The sequence below is a fragment of the Pagrus major genome, chromosome 12 (assembly GCF_040436345.1).
Source record: "Pagrus major chromosome 12, Pma_NU_1.0".
Classification (NCBI taxonomy): domain Eukaryota; kingdom Metazoa; phylum Chordata; class Actinopteri; order Spariformes; family Sparidae; genus Pagrus; species Pagrus major.
The window spans coordinates 23312103-23329467 of NC_133226.1; the positions used below are offsets into that span (position 1 = coordinate 23312103).

At 42.9% G+C, this 17365-nt stretch overlaps 1 protein-coding gene across 1 annotated transcript; it reads right to left on the reverse strand.

The window, feature by feature from the left end:
* Positions 1-975: 975 nt before the first annotated feature.
* enc1 (ectodermal-neural cortex 1) lies at positions 976-17159 on the reverse strand. The gene is made up of 3 exons (XM_073478476.1): positions 17003-17159; positions 8220-10036; positions 976-3587 (listed from the first exon to the last, which is right to left on the reverse strand). The coding sequence occupies exon 2, from the start codon at positions 10028-10030 to the stop codon at positions 8255-8257; it is 1776 nt and encodes a 591-aa protein (XP_073334577.1). The 5' UTR covers positions 10031-10036; positions 17003-17159; the 3' UTR covers positions 976-3587; positions 8220-8254.
* Positions 17160-17365: the final 206 nt, after the last annotated feature.

Here is a 17365-nt window from a genome sequence, read left to right on the forward strand (position 1 = left end):
ATGGTGGTGGTGGGGGGGATAAGACCCACTTCCTGGCGGACAGGAAATTCAACTTCCTGCCTTGATTAATGGGGGGACTGTTGGATCACACAGGGGGCACGGAGGGGCCTCCCACACACAGAGCTCCCACATTTCACCTTGAATGTCGACCCCTTTTTTGTTTTCTTTGCCTGAGAGAGCTTGAGAAAAATCATCTTGAAGCAATCTTGAATCTTAACGTAGATCTGATTTTTTTTTACAGCTCGCTGCAACGCGTCAGCACATATTGTGAAAGTCAAAGCCGTGCTTGTTTATTTCCCAACCTCTCCCCTCCCCCTCGGTACACTTTTTGTTTGCGAACGCATGAGGGTCAGGATCCAGAAAAACTGGTGTTTCTCAACCTCATGTCACCGGTCAGGAGTCGCGTCAGAGCGAGGAATGTAAACAGCGAGCTGCAGCGGAGGCAGTGTGCTCTGCAGTCGCTCACTAATGGGATGTTCGACTTGTTACAAACCAGGCGAGCGCACAACTGGCGAGGCAGCTTTTTCGCGAAGCGTTTTCACTGATGAAAAGTGTGAGAAGGGGCGTAGGAAGTGAGAGGGGAGGCAGGCCAGGGGAGGGAGGAGGGGGAGAGCAGAGAGAGGTGCCTTTTTAAGATTTCATGTTCTCCTCCAGCCCCCACAGTTTGCAGATAAAGGTTGCCGTTGCCAAGGTGACTTGACAGAGAAAGGGAAAGTATCTGGCTGTGTTTCGCCTGTTCTTGTGCAGGAAGCTTAGAAGCCAGAGGCATAGATAAGATGATTTCAGTCCCTCCTCCACAGAACAAAAGCTGTACGCATGATATACTGCCTTAAATACCTCAGGACACTTTAGGCTGCCGTGTTCACTCCAAAGCTGCCTAAATATGCGAAACATGCAGTAATGAGAAAACGCAGCCTATATGCTCTCCCCTTCCCGAATCCATCGCATGAACACAGAAGACACAAGGCTTTACAGTCAAGAGGAAAAAACTCTTATGTTTATTAGCCATGAATTTCACATTGTGAAAAAAATCACATGTACAAAATAATGCCATAAAAAATAGAAATTAAAACTCTTACATGACAAAAAGAAAAAAAAAATGAAACTGATGCACACTGACAGCGTTCTTTTTCATTCTGTCTAATTTACATCATTATGTGAAGCAGGATACTCCGCTCCAATCGGAGAGCCAGCTGGATTTCCAGATAAAACAAGAGGATAGGACGGGAGTAGAAATGGGAAATGCCACTCAGCAATTAGGTGCAAATTGAAGGGGCATTCAGTACTCGCTGTTGCCGGGGAAACTTGGGTTCTATGGGACAGAAACGCCGTTGTCTGATTGGTGGGGGGCCACGGGCTCTGTGTTCAGTGGTCGGAGGAGGTCAACACTATGGAGCCACGAGGGTCTCCCATTGAAGTCTTGAAGATTGCCAATAAAAAGATGGACTTTTGTGAGCAGAGCAGGAATTTACAGAGCGGTTTACCAATTCTACCCCACAGATTTGATTTGTTTTTCATGAATCCACGCGGACGGACGTTTTGAAAAAAATATATACACGTAACACCACAAACATTACCTCTTACATTGAAGTTCAATGATTCCATTAATATTCAATTGCAAAACGTCAATGTTCAGGTCACCGAGACGGACACACAGACACTTATCAGAGTTACCAAGTATGCAAGTGTTTAAGACATTCTCTCTTTTTGGTCTTTAGAAACTTGCTTGTTTTGTTTTTTTTCTTCTTTTATCTTAATGCTCATCGTTGACACTATGGTGAAAAGCACTGCGGTGTCTGCCCTTTTCGATGCACAGCTTACTGGATTCAACTCTACTCTCAACCCAGTGGTGAAGAAGACTGTTGGTTATCACCCCCGAGGAGCCAAGTTAGCACATGTGACGGTCCTCCAGCTGCCCCCAAGGACAGCTGCGAAGACATTCTTAACCATGTCAGGGTTACTCTGTGACGTCCCCGACGGTTACTAGGTCGCAAACTGCATCGTTCTTATCAGTTTTATGGTTTCTATATCTTCTTGTTTTGTTGGTACGGGGTGATTTAAGACAGGTTTGGACCCAGGTTAGAGCTTAAAGAGAATTTATAAGAAGTAAAAATGAATATTTCTTTCAACTCCCTTTCAGTCTTCTTATTTGGGCAAGCGACCCTGTGGCCTAAACTGCGTCACACCACCGGTAATCCGAGCCATTCTTCCTGAAAAACCCTGGGAGAGGTGCACCTCTGTCTCTTTTGAAAGAACAAGCTCCTCCTGGGAAAGACTGAACTGTGCAAAATGCAGCCCGACTGAGATCAAATAAAAACACAACACCTGGCCATGCATGACACAACCGGAAACATACATTCACATAAGAATGCAGGCAGAGAAGAAATAAATAGGATTAAACATATTAACATAACACAGTAATCATTGTCATATAAATTAAGACTACATTGCAGCAAGTTTTAACAAGAAAACTGATTCATTCTCAGTTTAGGTTAAGGTGACAAGATTTTCTGTGACCACAGCGAAGAGTTCATGCCAGTTTTACTGAATCACTATGAGTGGACGTGCTCTACAAAGGGTTCATCTATGACTCAGCAAGCGAGCCGCTGCTTTTATCAGAATAACAGAAAGCACAGCCGGTCTCTTACAGCATTAAGTGTACAGCTGAATGCGACAGCGTCAGAAAAAACATCCCCGCGTACAGTGGGTTAGTTAACCGGCGCTCAGCGGGGGGGGGGGGGCGCATTAATGCGTAGCTGCAAAACAGCAAACATGTAAGGTCGCGACCTCCCCGCCACGCACAGATCCCCCCTCAGTCCTCCTCAACCTCAGCTGGTGTTGGTCGTCAACACCTCGTGGCTCGCAGTGACAGCAAACTGCCAAAGCCTTCATAAGAGGAACGCTCAAAGGTTGGTTTCTGTGTCGGAGCACGTCTTTGAAAGAAGAAGAAGAAAAAAGAAGATACCAGGGGTCAAACAGAAGAGCTTATAAGACGAGAGGAGGGGGAGGTTTGCTCCTTCATTGTGCCTTTTTTTTATAAATCAGCTATGCTCAGTTAATCTGAGCTGCGTTCGGTTCGTCAGCACACCAATCATCGCATTCTCCCTCCCTCAGTCTAAATAGAACATCCATCATGCTATACATTGCAGTCTCAATGAAAAGAGTTTTTTTTTTCTTCTTGTTTATCATAGAGAAAAAAACATCAATACAGATCCTCACAAGCCTGTGATGACTACATGGGGAAAATGCAGGTTTGTGTATAACATGTTTTGAAGTCATCGTATGGCAGCATGAAAGCACTGTACGCCAGATGTACACAAGGTTGGAGTCTCACATAACAAGCGGCAGTTTGTTTGGTTTGTTTGCGTGAGCGACTTTACTGCGTGTCTCAGCTTCCTTCTCGGAAACGAGAGGTGACATCATTCCAGTGAAAGTGTCCGGCCGTACGTGTTTCTGGCTCTGCATCTTTGCGACATCGAGATGAATGCGGGTGTCTGTACATCACTGCTCAGTGTCTCTTTTTGGAGGAAGATGACGTGTGCTTCTTCACAGTTGGGAGTCCAGTAGATGATGCAAAACAGGGATATCTGAGGAAGAGGAGAGGAGAAACTTGTTTAACGGGCTGATAAGACATGTGAAGACGCCTGAAATAAAAAGCTTGACAGTTTAAAGGTGACTTTTTAATTCAAAGCTTGAAATAACAGCCGGCACATCAAGAAAAACAAGGCGACGGCTTTCCTGGAAAGAGTGACGGATGTATAGACACCTGTACGATGCTATAGTGTTGATATTCAGCTCTTGTGAGGCCCTTTACTTCTTGTGATGTTGATCTTGTAAAATTGCATTTTATTTACTCCTGCTGCCTCAAAAATCCCTGTACAATTTAATTTTTTACAACAGTAATATTAGATTACACTTTAAGAGCTACTATATTACTATACACTGTGAAACTACTGCTGATGTATCCATTGTATAAATCCTGCTAGACTCATAGACTTGGTAAATCCGCCCACTCTTGTTTCCTTAGCCTACAGTCTGGCTGTCGTCAAGCTTCTTCTCTCCCCCACAGCCTACTACACTTTTCACATCTGAGCGTGTTTTACTCTCAGAATTTCACTCTGGCCTTTCCATTTTTAAAGCTATTACTTAATATGTACTTATGTATGAGGCACAGATGGTTACAGGCTTGGCAGCCCTCTCTGCATCTAATGTGAATGTAATATGATCAGCTGTCTCTGTTTGGAGATCTATGGCTCTTCTTTCCCTTCCCCTGTTGAGATTAGGTAAAACCCAAATAGCACTTTCCACTTGGTGGCTAGCAATTTGGATGTGTTGCTGCTGATGAAGCCTCGATCAATGTACTTGAAATCCATAAAAGACTAGCTAAGCATTGGATTCATGTTAGCATTTAGAGAAATACATACATGAATTTATTCATCAGTGTGACCTAGCTTGAGCAGCAGAGTATGCTCGCTTTCTTCTGCACTGCTACTGGTGCATTTAAACCGCATGCTAGCTCTGACTTGTATTTTGCAAAAGTGAAAGCAAAAGTTTTTAAGGAATATTTAGACATTTTTGGGGCGTTGTTGCCATGATGTAGATGAGAAGATTGATGCCACTCTCATATCCGTAAACTAAAAACAAATCTAAATCCAGCAGTTGGTTAACTTAGCATAAAGGCGGGAAAAACAGGAAAACAGACATACAGTTTCATGTTACCAGAAATCATCAATTAATTAATTAAAGTAGTAAAGTAGCTACTACTGGTGCATTTAAACTACATGCTAGCTCTGACTTAGGTTAGGCTACATCTTGCAAATGTGAAATGTTTTTTAAGGGAATATTTAGACATTTTGGGACATTGTTGCCGAAAGTTAGATGAAAGTTTCGATGCGCACTCTTATGTTTGTAAACTAAATACAAAGCTAAATCCAGCAGCGGGGGAATTTGGCAAAAAGGCGGGAAAGAGGGGAAACAGCTTGCTAGCTTGCCAGCTCTGTCCAATACCAGCAACTCTAAAGCTCACTAATTAAAACATCATATCAAGTGTAAAGACATCACATTGTGGTTTTAAGGGAGGTTATGCCCCAAAAAACTTCTTGGAGTGCAGCTAAGCTAACTGTTAAACGGCTGTTGGCTGTAGCTTCTTGGGCTATTTAGCCTAAAGAAAAATTAGTCATCTTGATCTTCTCAACTTACTCTCTGCAAGAAAGTAAATAGGCCTAAGTGTATTGCCCAAAATGTCAAATGATTCCCTTTACACTGTGCACATATAGCCAACACCAGGCTTCTTCCATTTAAACTCCCACACTGCTATGGGAATTGGAAGCCAGATGACGCTGATCAGGTTACTTTAGACTAAACTGTATGTAGACACTGACTCATTTGTTGAGATGATACATTCTTTCATTTAGTCATAGCCATATTCTTGGATTACCTGGAAAACATAGTCAGACTTGATACGGTGACACAACACACCATTAAAGTGACCCTTTCCTGGCTTAAAAGCTGCATGTCAGCTCAATCAATTAGACCTTTCTAGACTTATGGCAGTGGAAATAGCTTCTTAATACCTAAAACAACCAATAGTCAACCTGAAAATATAGCAAGGAAGTCAAAAATCCTGCATTTGTTGAAATGTCATGAAAGCTTTCCAGAGGAAAAAAAAAAAAAATCTAAAAAGAAGGAATCTCAGACAAGTTCAAATTGTTCCCCTGGGAAAAACTGAGAGGGAACTTCTTTCTTCTCTCACAGCTACAATCTCCTTCTGTGAGGTCTTACATACTTCCTCCCCCTTTCATTCCTAAACAGTCAGCCTTCTTTTCCGTTCCTCCACATTTTCGTCTTTTCACGGCGTTCAGGGAGTAGACTGTCAGTTGCCATGACAGGCAGGCGCACCAAAAAACAAGTTCTGTATTAAATTAGTGGCGGGATTATATCCTTCACTGAGCACTGTGTAGCATTGGCTTAGAGATAGTTAAAACCTTCAGTCCAGTCTCTCCTTTTCAGAGATGAGTCACTGAAAAGAAAGGGACAAATATTTCATCCTGTGGAGAGGAGGGACATCACTGTATCGCAGCAGTGAAGCTGCTCTGAGCTGCTTCCTGGCATTATCAAACAGGGAGACTTTGCTGTGCTGGACAGCTGGGGAGTCACTCTCTCCTTTGCTTTCTCAGGAGCTGAGGGCCTACAGCCATTTCAACAAATACACTACCTTGCCTGCCTGCCTGCCTGCCTGCATGGGTATGTGTGGGGGGCATCGGTATAGGGTATATGTGATGTTATGTGATCGTGAGCCTGCAGCATGCAGAAAGACCAGGTTTGCCAGCTGACTAGACATGCTCCACATACGTCTGACCTGTTTATCATCACTGTAGGGAGAGCGGGGTTAGAACGAGGCCAAGAAGACGTAGATGGAGGCAGAAGAGACTGTCGAGTTCAACAGTAAATTGTCAGAGCGAGACCATCAAGGATGATGTGTGTCTGACTGAGCTGGGGGGGGAGGAGGGGAGGGCTGACGCTATCTAGCCCTACAACTCTCCCTCCTCACTTCCCTCGCTGCCACTTCTCTCAGTCACCTCTACTTGTAACTGATGATGAATGGTTTCCGACACTGCATGAGTCGCCGGCTGCCTCCCTCTCACCCAGCGTAAAGACCATAACCTCATCAAAGGAAGGCGACTGAGAGTGGATTATACTCGCCAGGGTGTTGTAGCCTGCTGGTGTGTGGCTTGTCTAATTGGCAGACCCCCGTTCCCCTCTTAGAGGGATTTCCCCCGCAGGAGCAATAAAAGTATCCTATTCTCTTTCAATTACCCTCTCTGTCCTTCGGCCCATCCCCGCAGCCACATAACTCACTTTACCAACGCACACAAGCTCCTATCAATGCCCCCAGCGGTCCACTCTCCCTCCCCTGGAGCTCCATCCTCTCCTTCTCCTTCTCCTGAACCTTTTTTCTTTATTCAAGTTTATAGTGTCTTTGTTGTACTTGAGTATTAAAGGAGCAGTTCACCCAAAAATTAAAGCTCAATCATTATCTACCTACCCCTATGCAGATGGAAAGTTGCAGTCCACAAAACATTTCTGGAGCGTAACAGTGAAACAGCGTTGCATCGTTCTCCATAACAACTTTAGTAGACGGGTACTTGTTTTAAAAATGTGTAAAACAAACAGCCCAAAGAAATCTAATAATGGCTACTCTGGTGTGATCAAAGTCTCTGGGAGCCCTGAGATCTCAAATTGATTCAAAAAGGTGTTGTTTACACCCTTTTTAAAGCCCGAATCTTCACTGTAGCTAAAAGCGTTAGCGTGCACCCCGTCTGAAGGGTGTAAATAATGTCCTCTCAAATCACTTGGGGACAGGCGATATGAAGCCATTTTATGTTATTTTTTAAGTCCCCATCTACTTTAGTTGTCTAGGAGAATGCTGCAACGCCATTTTACTGTGAAGCTCCAGAAATGTTTTGTGGACTACAAAACTTCACCTGATCTTCCATCGGCACGGAGTAGATAATGACTGAATTTAAATTTTTGGGTGAACTGGTCCTTTAGGTTGCATAACTCTTAAAATGTTGCCTTTATATTAATATAAAGTAATTACAGGGAAGAGAAAGGAAATTAACTGAGAATCATTTTTCATTTAGTAAATCTAGCCCTCAATTTGCCTCATCTGGTGGTCTGCTTCACAAATCCCAAATGGACTGAGCACTAATTCATTTAAATAAATATTTTAATAAATACATAAAAAATGCAACTGAATCAATGTTTTACAGACGGGAAGAGGAAAAGATGCCACAAAGAGTACTCCAGAAGCCAGAGGTTTCTTCAGAGATATCTCCTTTTTCTTCCTTGTCAAAACCTGGTACATTATGCACAATGCAACCCGACTGCCAACAGTTAAGTCAGAGATTCTGGTGTGTGTTATGCTAATGTAGCCTTGGGCCGCTGGCCTCAAACAGAGATGAGGAGCAGCTACAGAGGTCAGGTAAGCTCGCTTCTTTCTACCTCCACACCCCCAGATTTATTTTTTTCTTGTCTTCAGACCCAGCAGATACTGACTCAAAATATATCACTTCAGGCAATTTATCAGATTTTTTGCTCCCTCTGGAGCCTCACCATATGAAGTAGTGCTCCCAAAGACCTGTAAACAGATTTTGAGGTGAAAAATTGGTGGATTCATCCTTTCAGACACACAAAGAGACATGAGAGGTCAGACTCACCTCAGGGAAAGGGTGCAGGTAGAAGGTTTTGGGTCTCAAGCAGGCAGATGTTTCCAGGTACTGACGAAAGCAGTGGGAATGAGCGAGTATGGCACAGTGGTGATGCTGTTCCAAGCATCCAAGGTGGGGTCATAGCAGTCCAAAGTTTTACACCGCTGCGTGCCAAAGTACCCACCCACCACATACAGTTTGTTCCCCGACGCCACAGCCTGGCAGCTCATCCGCTTGGCTGTCACGTCGCCCACTTTAGTCCACTGGTAGGTCTCACTGCTGAATTTATAAGCTGAGCATGCTGAGAACTCTGTGTCCCCGCCCATGACAAAGATCTGGTTTCCCAGCACGGCGGCGGCTGTGTAGCGCCACGGCTGCGGGCAGGACGCTGGCACAGTCCATCGGTTCTCCTGCGGATCGTAGCACTGCACCTTGGGCAGCTTGTCGTGGGTGACGCTAGTTCCTCCAAAGGCAAAGAGCTTGAGTTTGACGCTGACGACTGCTGCATTGCTAACACCCTCTCTCAAAGGAGCAACCATGGTCCACTTGTTTGCCACTGGGTCAAACTGCTCTACCTGTTTGAGTGATACAGATGGAGAGGCCGGGAGGCAGCCAGTTGCTGCGGTGTGACCTCCTACCACGTAGAGGCAGTGTTTCAGCTCTGCAGAGCCATGACCAAACCTGGCAATGAGCATGGGCGCCGCCTTCGACCATTCTTCATGGACAGTGTCGTAGACCCATACATCTTTGGACACACCATTCTCTGAGCCTCTTCCACCAGTGATGTACACCTTGCAGCCGATGGCGCAGGCGCTGAACTCCTTCCTGGGGCTGGGGATGTCAGCCTTGGGGATGATCTCTTTGGCTTTCTGATCCACCAGGTACAACTTATCACACATGAAAGTCTGCCCACCAAGAAGAAAGAGGGCATGGCTGGTTTTCCTTGGTCGTGCACACGGGCTGTTGACGACGCCATCATTCTGCAGGATCTTCAGCTTACATCGGATAGCTTCATCCACCAGCTCCTTGCTCTTGGCCTGGGCATTGATCAGCTCTTCTGTGGACACGTTCTCCATGAGAAAGATGGCAGGCAGCAGAGCCAGGCGAACCGTTCTCAGGAGCTCTGGAAGGTGGCAGTGCCTCTTTTCCAGGTCGTAGTTGATCCAGTTGAGTGCCGCTTCATAAACCAGTCTCTCATCTTCTGTCTCTAGCTCCTCATGTGACAAAAGCTGCACCACCATATCTTTGGGCAGTTGGAGGAAGTCCTCTGTCTTGCAAATAGCGGGAAAGTTGCTGAGGCACATGCCCCAGGAGAGCTCTGACAGCTTGGTGCACTGGTGGGCGTCAGACAACAACAGCATGCCAAGGCAGTTAGACGGGTGAAGGTTTCTCTCTAGGAATTCAGCACAGGCATCCCGGATGTCCTGAAACTCTAGCATATCCCCAGCCTCTAGCAGTGACTCTGCATTCTCCTCATTGATGACCACACGTGACGAGTAAGCGTAGTCCAGCAGGAGCTCTAAAACCTCCGGATGGATGGAGTCACGGAAGTCAACCTCACTGGCCTGGCTCTCCCTCAGCCCACCGCTGAACATGGCCTCAAAGTAGCGGCTGCATGCTGCCAGCACGGCACGATGGCAAGGGAAGGAGCGGCTCCCGGCATGAAGCAGGACGTCCGTGAAAAGCCGCTGCTGCCGGAGTGAGTTGAGGTGCATGAGGACGCTGTCGGCATAGGAGGACTTGTGGAACAGGTAGATGTTCATAGAGCCAGTGCTGGCTCTTGATTTCCGGTTCTCATGGACGCACACGGACATTTTCATTGAATCCTGAAAAAGACAAAACAAGAAAACAAAAGATCTCTCTTTAATGCATTTCATTTTCTAAAGTAGATGACTTTTTTTGTAGTAAGCCAAGATTTAAAAAACAATTCTGAAATTCAATAATGGGATATCTTTGATGTGCAGGTAAGACAACAAGAGAAAAGTCCTTCAATTATATCTGCTAGTCGAAGAATTCTCTTTTCAACTGATGTGAAAAGACATAAAAATGAGTTTACGTTAGAGTGGAGGCAAGTTTTTGGTCATGATATGTGCGTTAACACAGCATAAAGAACGAAATCAGATCATTTGATAGTTCTAAGAATTGATCTTCTATCATTCAATCTCAGTCTGAATTCACTGAAGGTCTCGACTCCTCCATGCTCCTCTTCCACCTTCGATCCATCCATCACTAATTAGCCCAGCCATTTCTCAAAAGATATTAACTTCTGCGCACAAGCACTACATCTTTTTTTATATTCCTAATTATCGTCCACTCAGTTTTAAGTTGGATGCAAAATATGCACGAGAGACTTGTTAGCTTGTATGCAAACGCAGTGTGTAATCACTGTAAATCAGCCGAAATGATGTTGTTTATCAGAGAGACTAGACTGTTTGTCTGTAAGATTAATCATGCGATAAGCAGACTGCAGGAGTTTTAGCAGCTTTCAATCAACTGTTAAAGTGTGCCTTAATTTTCCTTAATAAATATTCTCAGCTTCATCTATTTAATATGCACACTGCAATGTTGAAATAATGCATTTTGCAACCGTGAACATGATGAATGATTTTTTTGGAGAGTATTGCAATCCTTCTCAAGAGATAGAGAGACAAGGGATGCAGTGATTGCAAGTTGCAAAACAGCATACGTCTGGGAGTTATGAAGGTCAAGTAGATAACAATTGTCTTCTCGCGGAGACTAGAGGGCTTTTCCGCTTTTGGCTCCAAGCAGTACTAATCCCCCTCTTTTAGAGATACCATGATTTACAAGTAAGTCCCTTTGCAGAGCTCTTTAAGAAAAGAGGAAAGAAAGAGACAGCAGGACTCTTTTAAGCCTCTGAGAAATGCACCAAATTTACTCCACTCCCCTCCAGAAAGTCGCAGCTCCCATCTCCACCGTCCTTGCTCTGTCCTCGCTCCGAGCTCACATTTATTCCACCCAATTTCCGGACACGTCAAGTGCCTCCTTCACTCTGTTTGCAGAGTCCCTGTGTGACCTAGTAAATCCACAGCTGTCAGATACTTTGACCAGACTTGCAGTCATTTTTAAGTGCTCTTCGAGGTCACCACAGATGATTTAGGAGTGACAGAACATTGCTCAATCTTAAAGAGTAAACCTCAAAGACTAATTATACAACCAAATGCTGCCATTTAACATCTAAACAGGCATGAGCTAACAGCTGATACCAGCTTCAATCCATCAGTTAAATCCAAAGATAACTTTTCAAGACGAAAAAGAATGAAAACATCCATAAAATGTACTAAAACACTCCTGCAGGTTGTCACACACAGTTAAAGACGTAATGCAGAGCTCAGGGGTTTGAGGTGACTGACACCATGACAAGACGTTGTGTATTCACCTATGCTTTTATTTTCTGAGTGCCATCATATTTCTTTATATAGTTATATTTCTCCATTATAACTGACTGAAGTCAAGACAATAACCGATAATTACTTGCTTTTAATGGCCGAAAACGGATAAGGTAACTGATCATTTTAAATTTTTGTCTTGTAAAAGTTAATCATAACCTGTATTTTATGAACACTGCAGAATACGGAAGGCTTTTTCTTCTTCTCTTCTCTCCAATTTCACCGATACCAATAAAAAAACCCAATAAAATCAACCGTGCATCCCTCTACAGGTGATTTGATTCTCAAAAGAGAGATTTTAAGTAAACCACCACTTCAAGACTTCCAAGTTCAAAAGTTTCCAGGTGTTGTAAGTGACTCCTCTGTGAACCAGCTGCAGAGCGGAGCGGACAGTTCCCATTTTCCTTCAGTTGCATCATCTTCTCCAAAATCCTCAGAATGCTGTCTTATGAATAGACAATGGGGCGTGAACCCTGCACATACAAATCAAAGTCCAGCGGGGCTTTCCGGCGAGTAGTGTTATTCACACCTTCGGCTTCAACAGAACTGTATTGTTCCCTGTCATAAGTTCCAGGGTTATGATTAAATTCCAGTTAAACCTACTCCCCACACCAGCTGCTCTATGTAATGTTTTTATTTTCACCCAGGCTGTTTCATAGCAGCTGTCAACGGAGAAAACACAACCTGCAGCATGTGTTAGCTTTAAATATTCTTTGTGCACAACTGTGTGTATTTGTTTTCAGCCAATATGATGGCATGAGTTTCATGTTTTTGGCCAAGCTAGCAGCATGCCTCTGGGGATGGCAATGTCACTCAGTCCTCCAATTTGGTTCAGACTTGTCTGATTATATCAGCAACTACTGCATGGATTGTTATGAAATTTGGTTTAGGACATTCATGGTGCCCAGAGGATGAAGTATACTGACCCAAAAGGAAAAAGTTAAGTCATTATCACCTCACTTCAATATGGTTGGAAAGTCAGGTGACATTTGTAGCATTCTCCGAAACAACTGAAAAAGATGTGGACATAAAAAGGAAAAATTAAAATGTCTCCATATAGCTCATCTGCCATAGTCCAAGTCTCCAGAAGCCCCAAGATCCCAAATCGATTGGAAAAGATGTTATTTACACCGAAATCTTTACCGTACCTGCAAACCTAAAAGTGTTAGCATGCAGCCTGTCTTAAGTGGGTGCACAAGCTTGACCAAAGGTGTAAATGATTTCTTTTTCAAATCGATTTGGGATCTTGTAGACTTGGATTAAGCTGTTTGGAGCAATTTTATGTTTTTTTTGTGTGTATTTCAAAACAAGTCATGCGTTGTAGGCTACAATGAATGCTAGCCTACAACCCTGTTTTGCTGTGAAGCTCAAGAAATGTTTTGAGGACTACGAAACTTCACCAGACGTTCCATTGGCATGAGGGTAGTTAGATAATTACTGAATTTTCTTTTTTTGGCTGAACTTATCCTTTAAATATGTTAGCATTTAACTCAAAACACCACTCAGTACAGCATCACAGAGGTGCTAAGACGGCTGTAGACTCTTTAGTCTTGTTATTCCAATCCCGAAGACTTCACAAAGAAAAAAATCTGGTTTAATATTGAAACTACAATGACTCATAAATGTGACACGCTTGAATAAACAAGAATAAGCAGCCTGTGGAGGAAAAAAAAGAGACTAAAACTAAATGTTTCACAGGTGTTCTCACAGCTTTCAGGTACACTGTAGTCTCAGTGAAGAATGTATTCCATTTAAAACGTCTTCTCTTGAATGTGGGAGGACTTAATCATACAAACAAAAATACATCGCTTTCCAAGTCATATTTCACAATAATTATAAGAGGCAGAAAATTATTCATCACGACTTGATGACATACAAAACCAACCGCAAACCTTGGCTCGACAGGATTTGTTGCATTCCAGCACTGCCAAACTGGCAACTCCTCATCTTCTGGCCTCTGGCTCTGCTATAATGAGAATGTCCTAACCTGCTCTCTCACCTGCACGTCACCTCCCACACATGCATACAGATACCGCAGCACATGTTTTCTAATTAGAAGTTGCAAATGGCTTGATATGAATAAGTGGTCGTAATAAATCAGGCACTTAATTGGAGAGGTTTTGCAGGTACTTAGAATTAGCGTTTTATTAATTGTAACCTTGAGTAGTCAAGGTCCGAGGCAGGACAACACTTTGATTAGTCACAGCGGGGACTCGATAAAATGATTGAGAACAAATCAACAGTCATTTTTTGCTCCTAGGAGAGATGGTGAGATTGAAATAAGAACAATTCTGCCTCACCTGAAGTCACCATAGGAGTAAACATCATCGTTGCAGCCCCTTTTATCAAACAATCTGTTGTTTCTGTGCCAGTGCTCTGACTTCCAAAGCATAATCATTTCCTCTCTGAAATGACTCACAGAGCTGCTTTCTCATCTCGATAATGGCATGGCATGACAGAGCCTAGTTCTCAGAAATGCCAAATATTTTGCTCTGTTGTCCAAATAAAACTTTGAGCCAAGAAGTTTAAAATGTCTCAGATTCTTTGCTCAACTTTCTACTTATCTACTCAACCATTTGCTCATTATAATTTCGGTCTCTCTCTTAATTTCAAATCATGACAATCACAGCCTGCACGTTGCTTTTTGTTTTTTTATTCCTCTACCAGTGTCCCATTAAATTACATACGGCCTCATACAGGTGCTGAAGGTGTTTTGCTTGTTTTAATCTTAAATTTTGCATCTTATCAAACAAACGTCTGCTGGATGAATGAGCTCACACATACAGTGGGAGCAGGAGAGCTGAACAGAGGAGCAGTAAAACAGATACTTAAATCATTTGCATATTAAAGGATAAAGCCTGGACTACCAACTAAGCCTGCAAGTCCTGGAAACCCAGCGTTCATTTACTTGTGATTTAAATGGAAATGGTCCAGTAAGGATTTTTTATTATTAATCTATGCAAAACCTACAGAATCAAACAGAAACTTGGATGGTTTCAGAGTTTAAAACGATATTTTCTTGCATGGAGTCTGGTACAAGTTGTGTTCCTTGTATTCTCCTTGATCGTAAACACCACTTCAGACTGCAAACTACCAGACGTCCCTCTGGATATTAACTCAACACGTGTAAACACAGATTATTGGGGGGAAATCAGATTACTGCAACCTCAAATAACCACTCAAATCTGATTATTGCTTTAACCTAGTTGCTGACAGTAAACAAGCTGTTGTGAAATTCTTGACGGCTGTCCGGCAGATATTGACGTCAGGTGTTTCAAAACTTTCTTCATGAATGAGATTGGAAATAAATTAATAAATTAGTCGATCAAAAGACAAATAATGATTGAAACTGCAAAAAAATTACACCAAACATTCTCTGATTCCAGCTTCTCAAATGTGAGCCTTTGCCGCTAATATTGCTAAGTGATTGTAAACTGAATATCTTTGAATTTTGAGACTGTTACTTCGACAAAACAAGCGATTTGAAGACTCCACTTTGAGCTTCAGGGAACATGTGACGGGCACGTTTCACTATTTTCTATCTTTTTATGGATCACATGATTACTGATCGAGAAAAGGATCAGCAGATGAATACAAAAGAAAATAAATTGTTAGTTGCAGCCCTGATACTGTTAATTATGAAGACGTTTCAGGAGGAAAACTAATCTTTGACTAAACTTTGACCACTAAGAACTAGTTGTTACCTTGATTTTCAGGTGATTTGAGGCTTGATGTTAGGATTTGTATATCATTTATAAACCAAGTATGAGAAAATACAATATTTGTCTGAGAACTTAATAAACTCATGTATACACTTTGACTTCCACTGGTCGTAGTTATAGTGTTATATAAAGAGAGACCTCACTGAAACTATTAGATGAAAGTAGACGAGCAGAAATATGTAAGTCTTGTGTTTCAGCATGAACCAACTGAAGCTGAAACAGTGGTCGATTAGTTGACAGAGAAAAATAACCAATTGTCTTGATTAGGGCCGAGAATAATGATTATTTTCATTGTCGATTAATCTGTTGATTTTTTCATTGAGTAGTTGATGAGCTGTTTGATCTATAAAATGTCAGAAAATGGTCAAAAGCCCAAGATAACGTAGACAAATCAGAAAATATTCACATTTAAGAAGCTGTAATCAGTTAATTTTGACCTTTATTTCTTTAAAAAACAACTCAATGTGATTAATCGATGATCAAAATAGTTGGCAACTAACTAAATGAGTGATTTATCATTGCAGCTCCAGTTTTGATACTCCTTTAATGTGCTTTTTAAGCAGAAATAGTGAAAAATGCGACACATTCTCTGCTTCAGCTTCTCAAATGTGAGAATTTGCTGCTTGCTGCTGGTTTATCAGACATGAGAAGTTGAATTTTTCACTAATTTTAACATTAAACACCTAACTAATCACTAAAAGTAATAACTGGATTCATTAATAAAAGTAACTATCATTCACAATCACTGCTCTTGGTATTATAATTGGTTCTTGGTCAATAACAGTGACTTGACTCTACACTGACGCCAGCGTGCCCAGAGAGGAAGAGACTATTCCAGCAGTGTGAGAGACTGAGATCTGGCTGGATGTCTGTGTGAGTTGTCATCCTCATCCCCCCCTCACAGAAAGCAGATCCACAGGCACATAACCGGAAAGCACATACATGCCACACTGACAAAGCGCACAGTGAACGAGGCATGCGAGCCTCTGCTCTGCTCTGTATCTGAGCTGAGGCCTGGCTTTTGGCTGCAGTCTGTTTTAAAATCATTGCCAGGTGTTCACAGTCAACCATGGACTCAGGAAGAGAGGGATGGGGAGGGAGAGACTTCAAAAGTAAACACCACAGGCTCATATGGGCCAGCTCAGTACATCTGCCACTTGGAGGAAGAAAAAAAAAATGAAACAAAATGCAAAACATGGAGCTGTTATTGATCTGCATCGATGTTAATCTGCAACAGAATATATCAAACCAGCTGTGTATACACATCTGAGCGAGCTCCACTGTGTCCAAACCAAACCCCTGTTCACTTTTATTCATTTATAACAAGATCACACCTTGAAAAACCTCTTCAGCATGCATGGGTATGCAAGGAGCAAGACGCGAGGGAGAGTGCAACAAAGGACTGAGAGCAGCTGTGGAGCAGATTGCATTAAAAATAAAAGATGCAGGACCGTCAACGTGCAGGGTAAATACTAGTAATAACACAACACTGACACAAGCAGTGAATGTCAACATGAATCTTTTGTGCATCAGCCTCTTTTTCTGGTGCGCTTTCTCTGCCACAGCCCCCGAGTTTCCCATCCATCAGGTGATCAGAAAAACGGGAGAATAAAACAATCTGTTTGTAAGATATCATCAAAATAAAAAGGGTGAGATTTTTTACCTCTTTGGGTGAAAGCAGGAGTTCAATAGTGTCCGCGGTATCCCTCGAACATGCCACTTCTGAAAGAGCCACGATGCAAGCCTTGCGCTCGGGGAGTGCAACAACTCCGTGGTTATTCCCGAAAAGCTGGAGCGAGAAGAGGCCGTTTCTCCTCAGATAACGCACTACACTGGAACTGCCTCAGATTCCCGAAGTAGTTTTAAATGAAATAGAAAAGGCTTTAGTGTGTTTAAAAGGATGAGCTGAGATGATAGGAGGCGTTCCTCCAACGCTGCTGCTCCGCTCCTGAGTGTCGCTCCTCCGCCTGCGCTCACAGTCCTCTCTGGCTGGATCAATGGGTGTGTTTACAAAGAGAGGGGGGAG

Excerpts from the sequence above, each read along its gene's own strand:
- enc1 (XM_073478476.1), bottom strand. The coding sequence starts at position 10,030 with ATGAAAATGTCCGTGTGCGTCCATGAGAACCGGAAATCAAGAGCCAGC.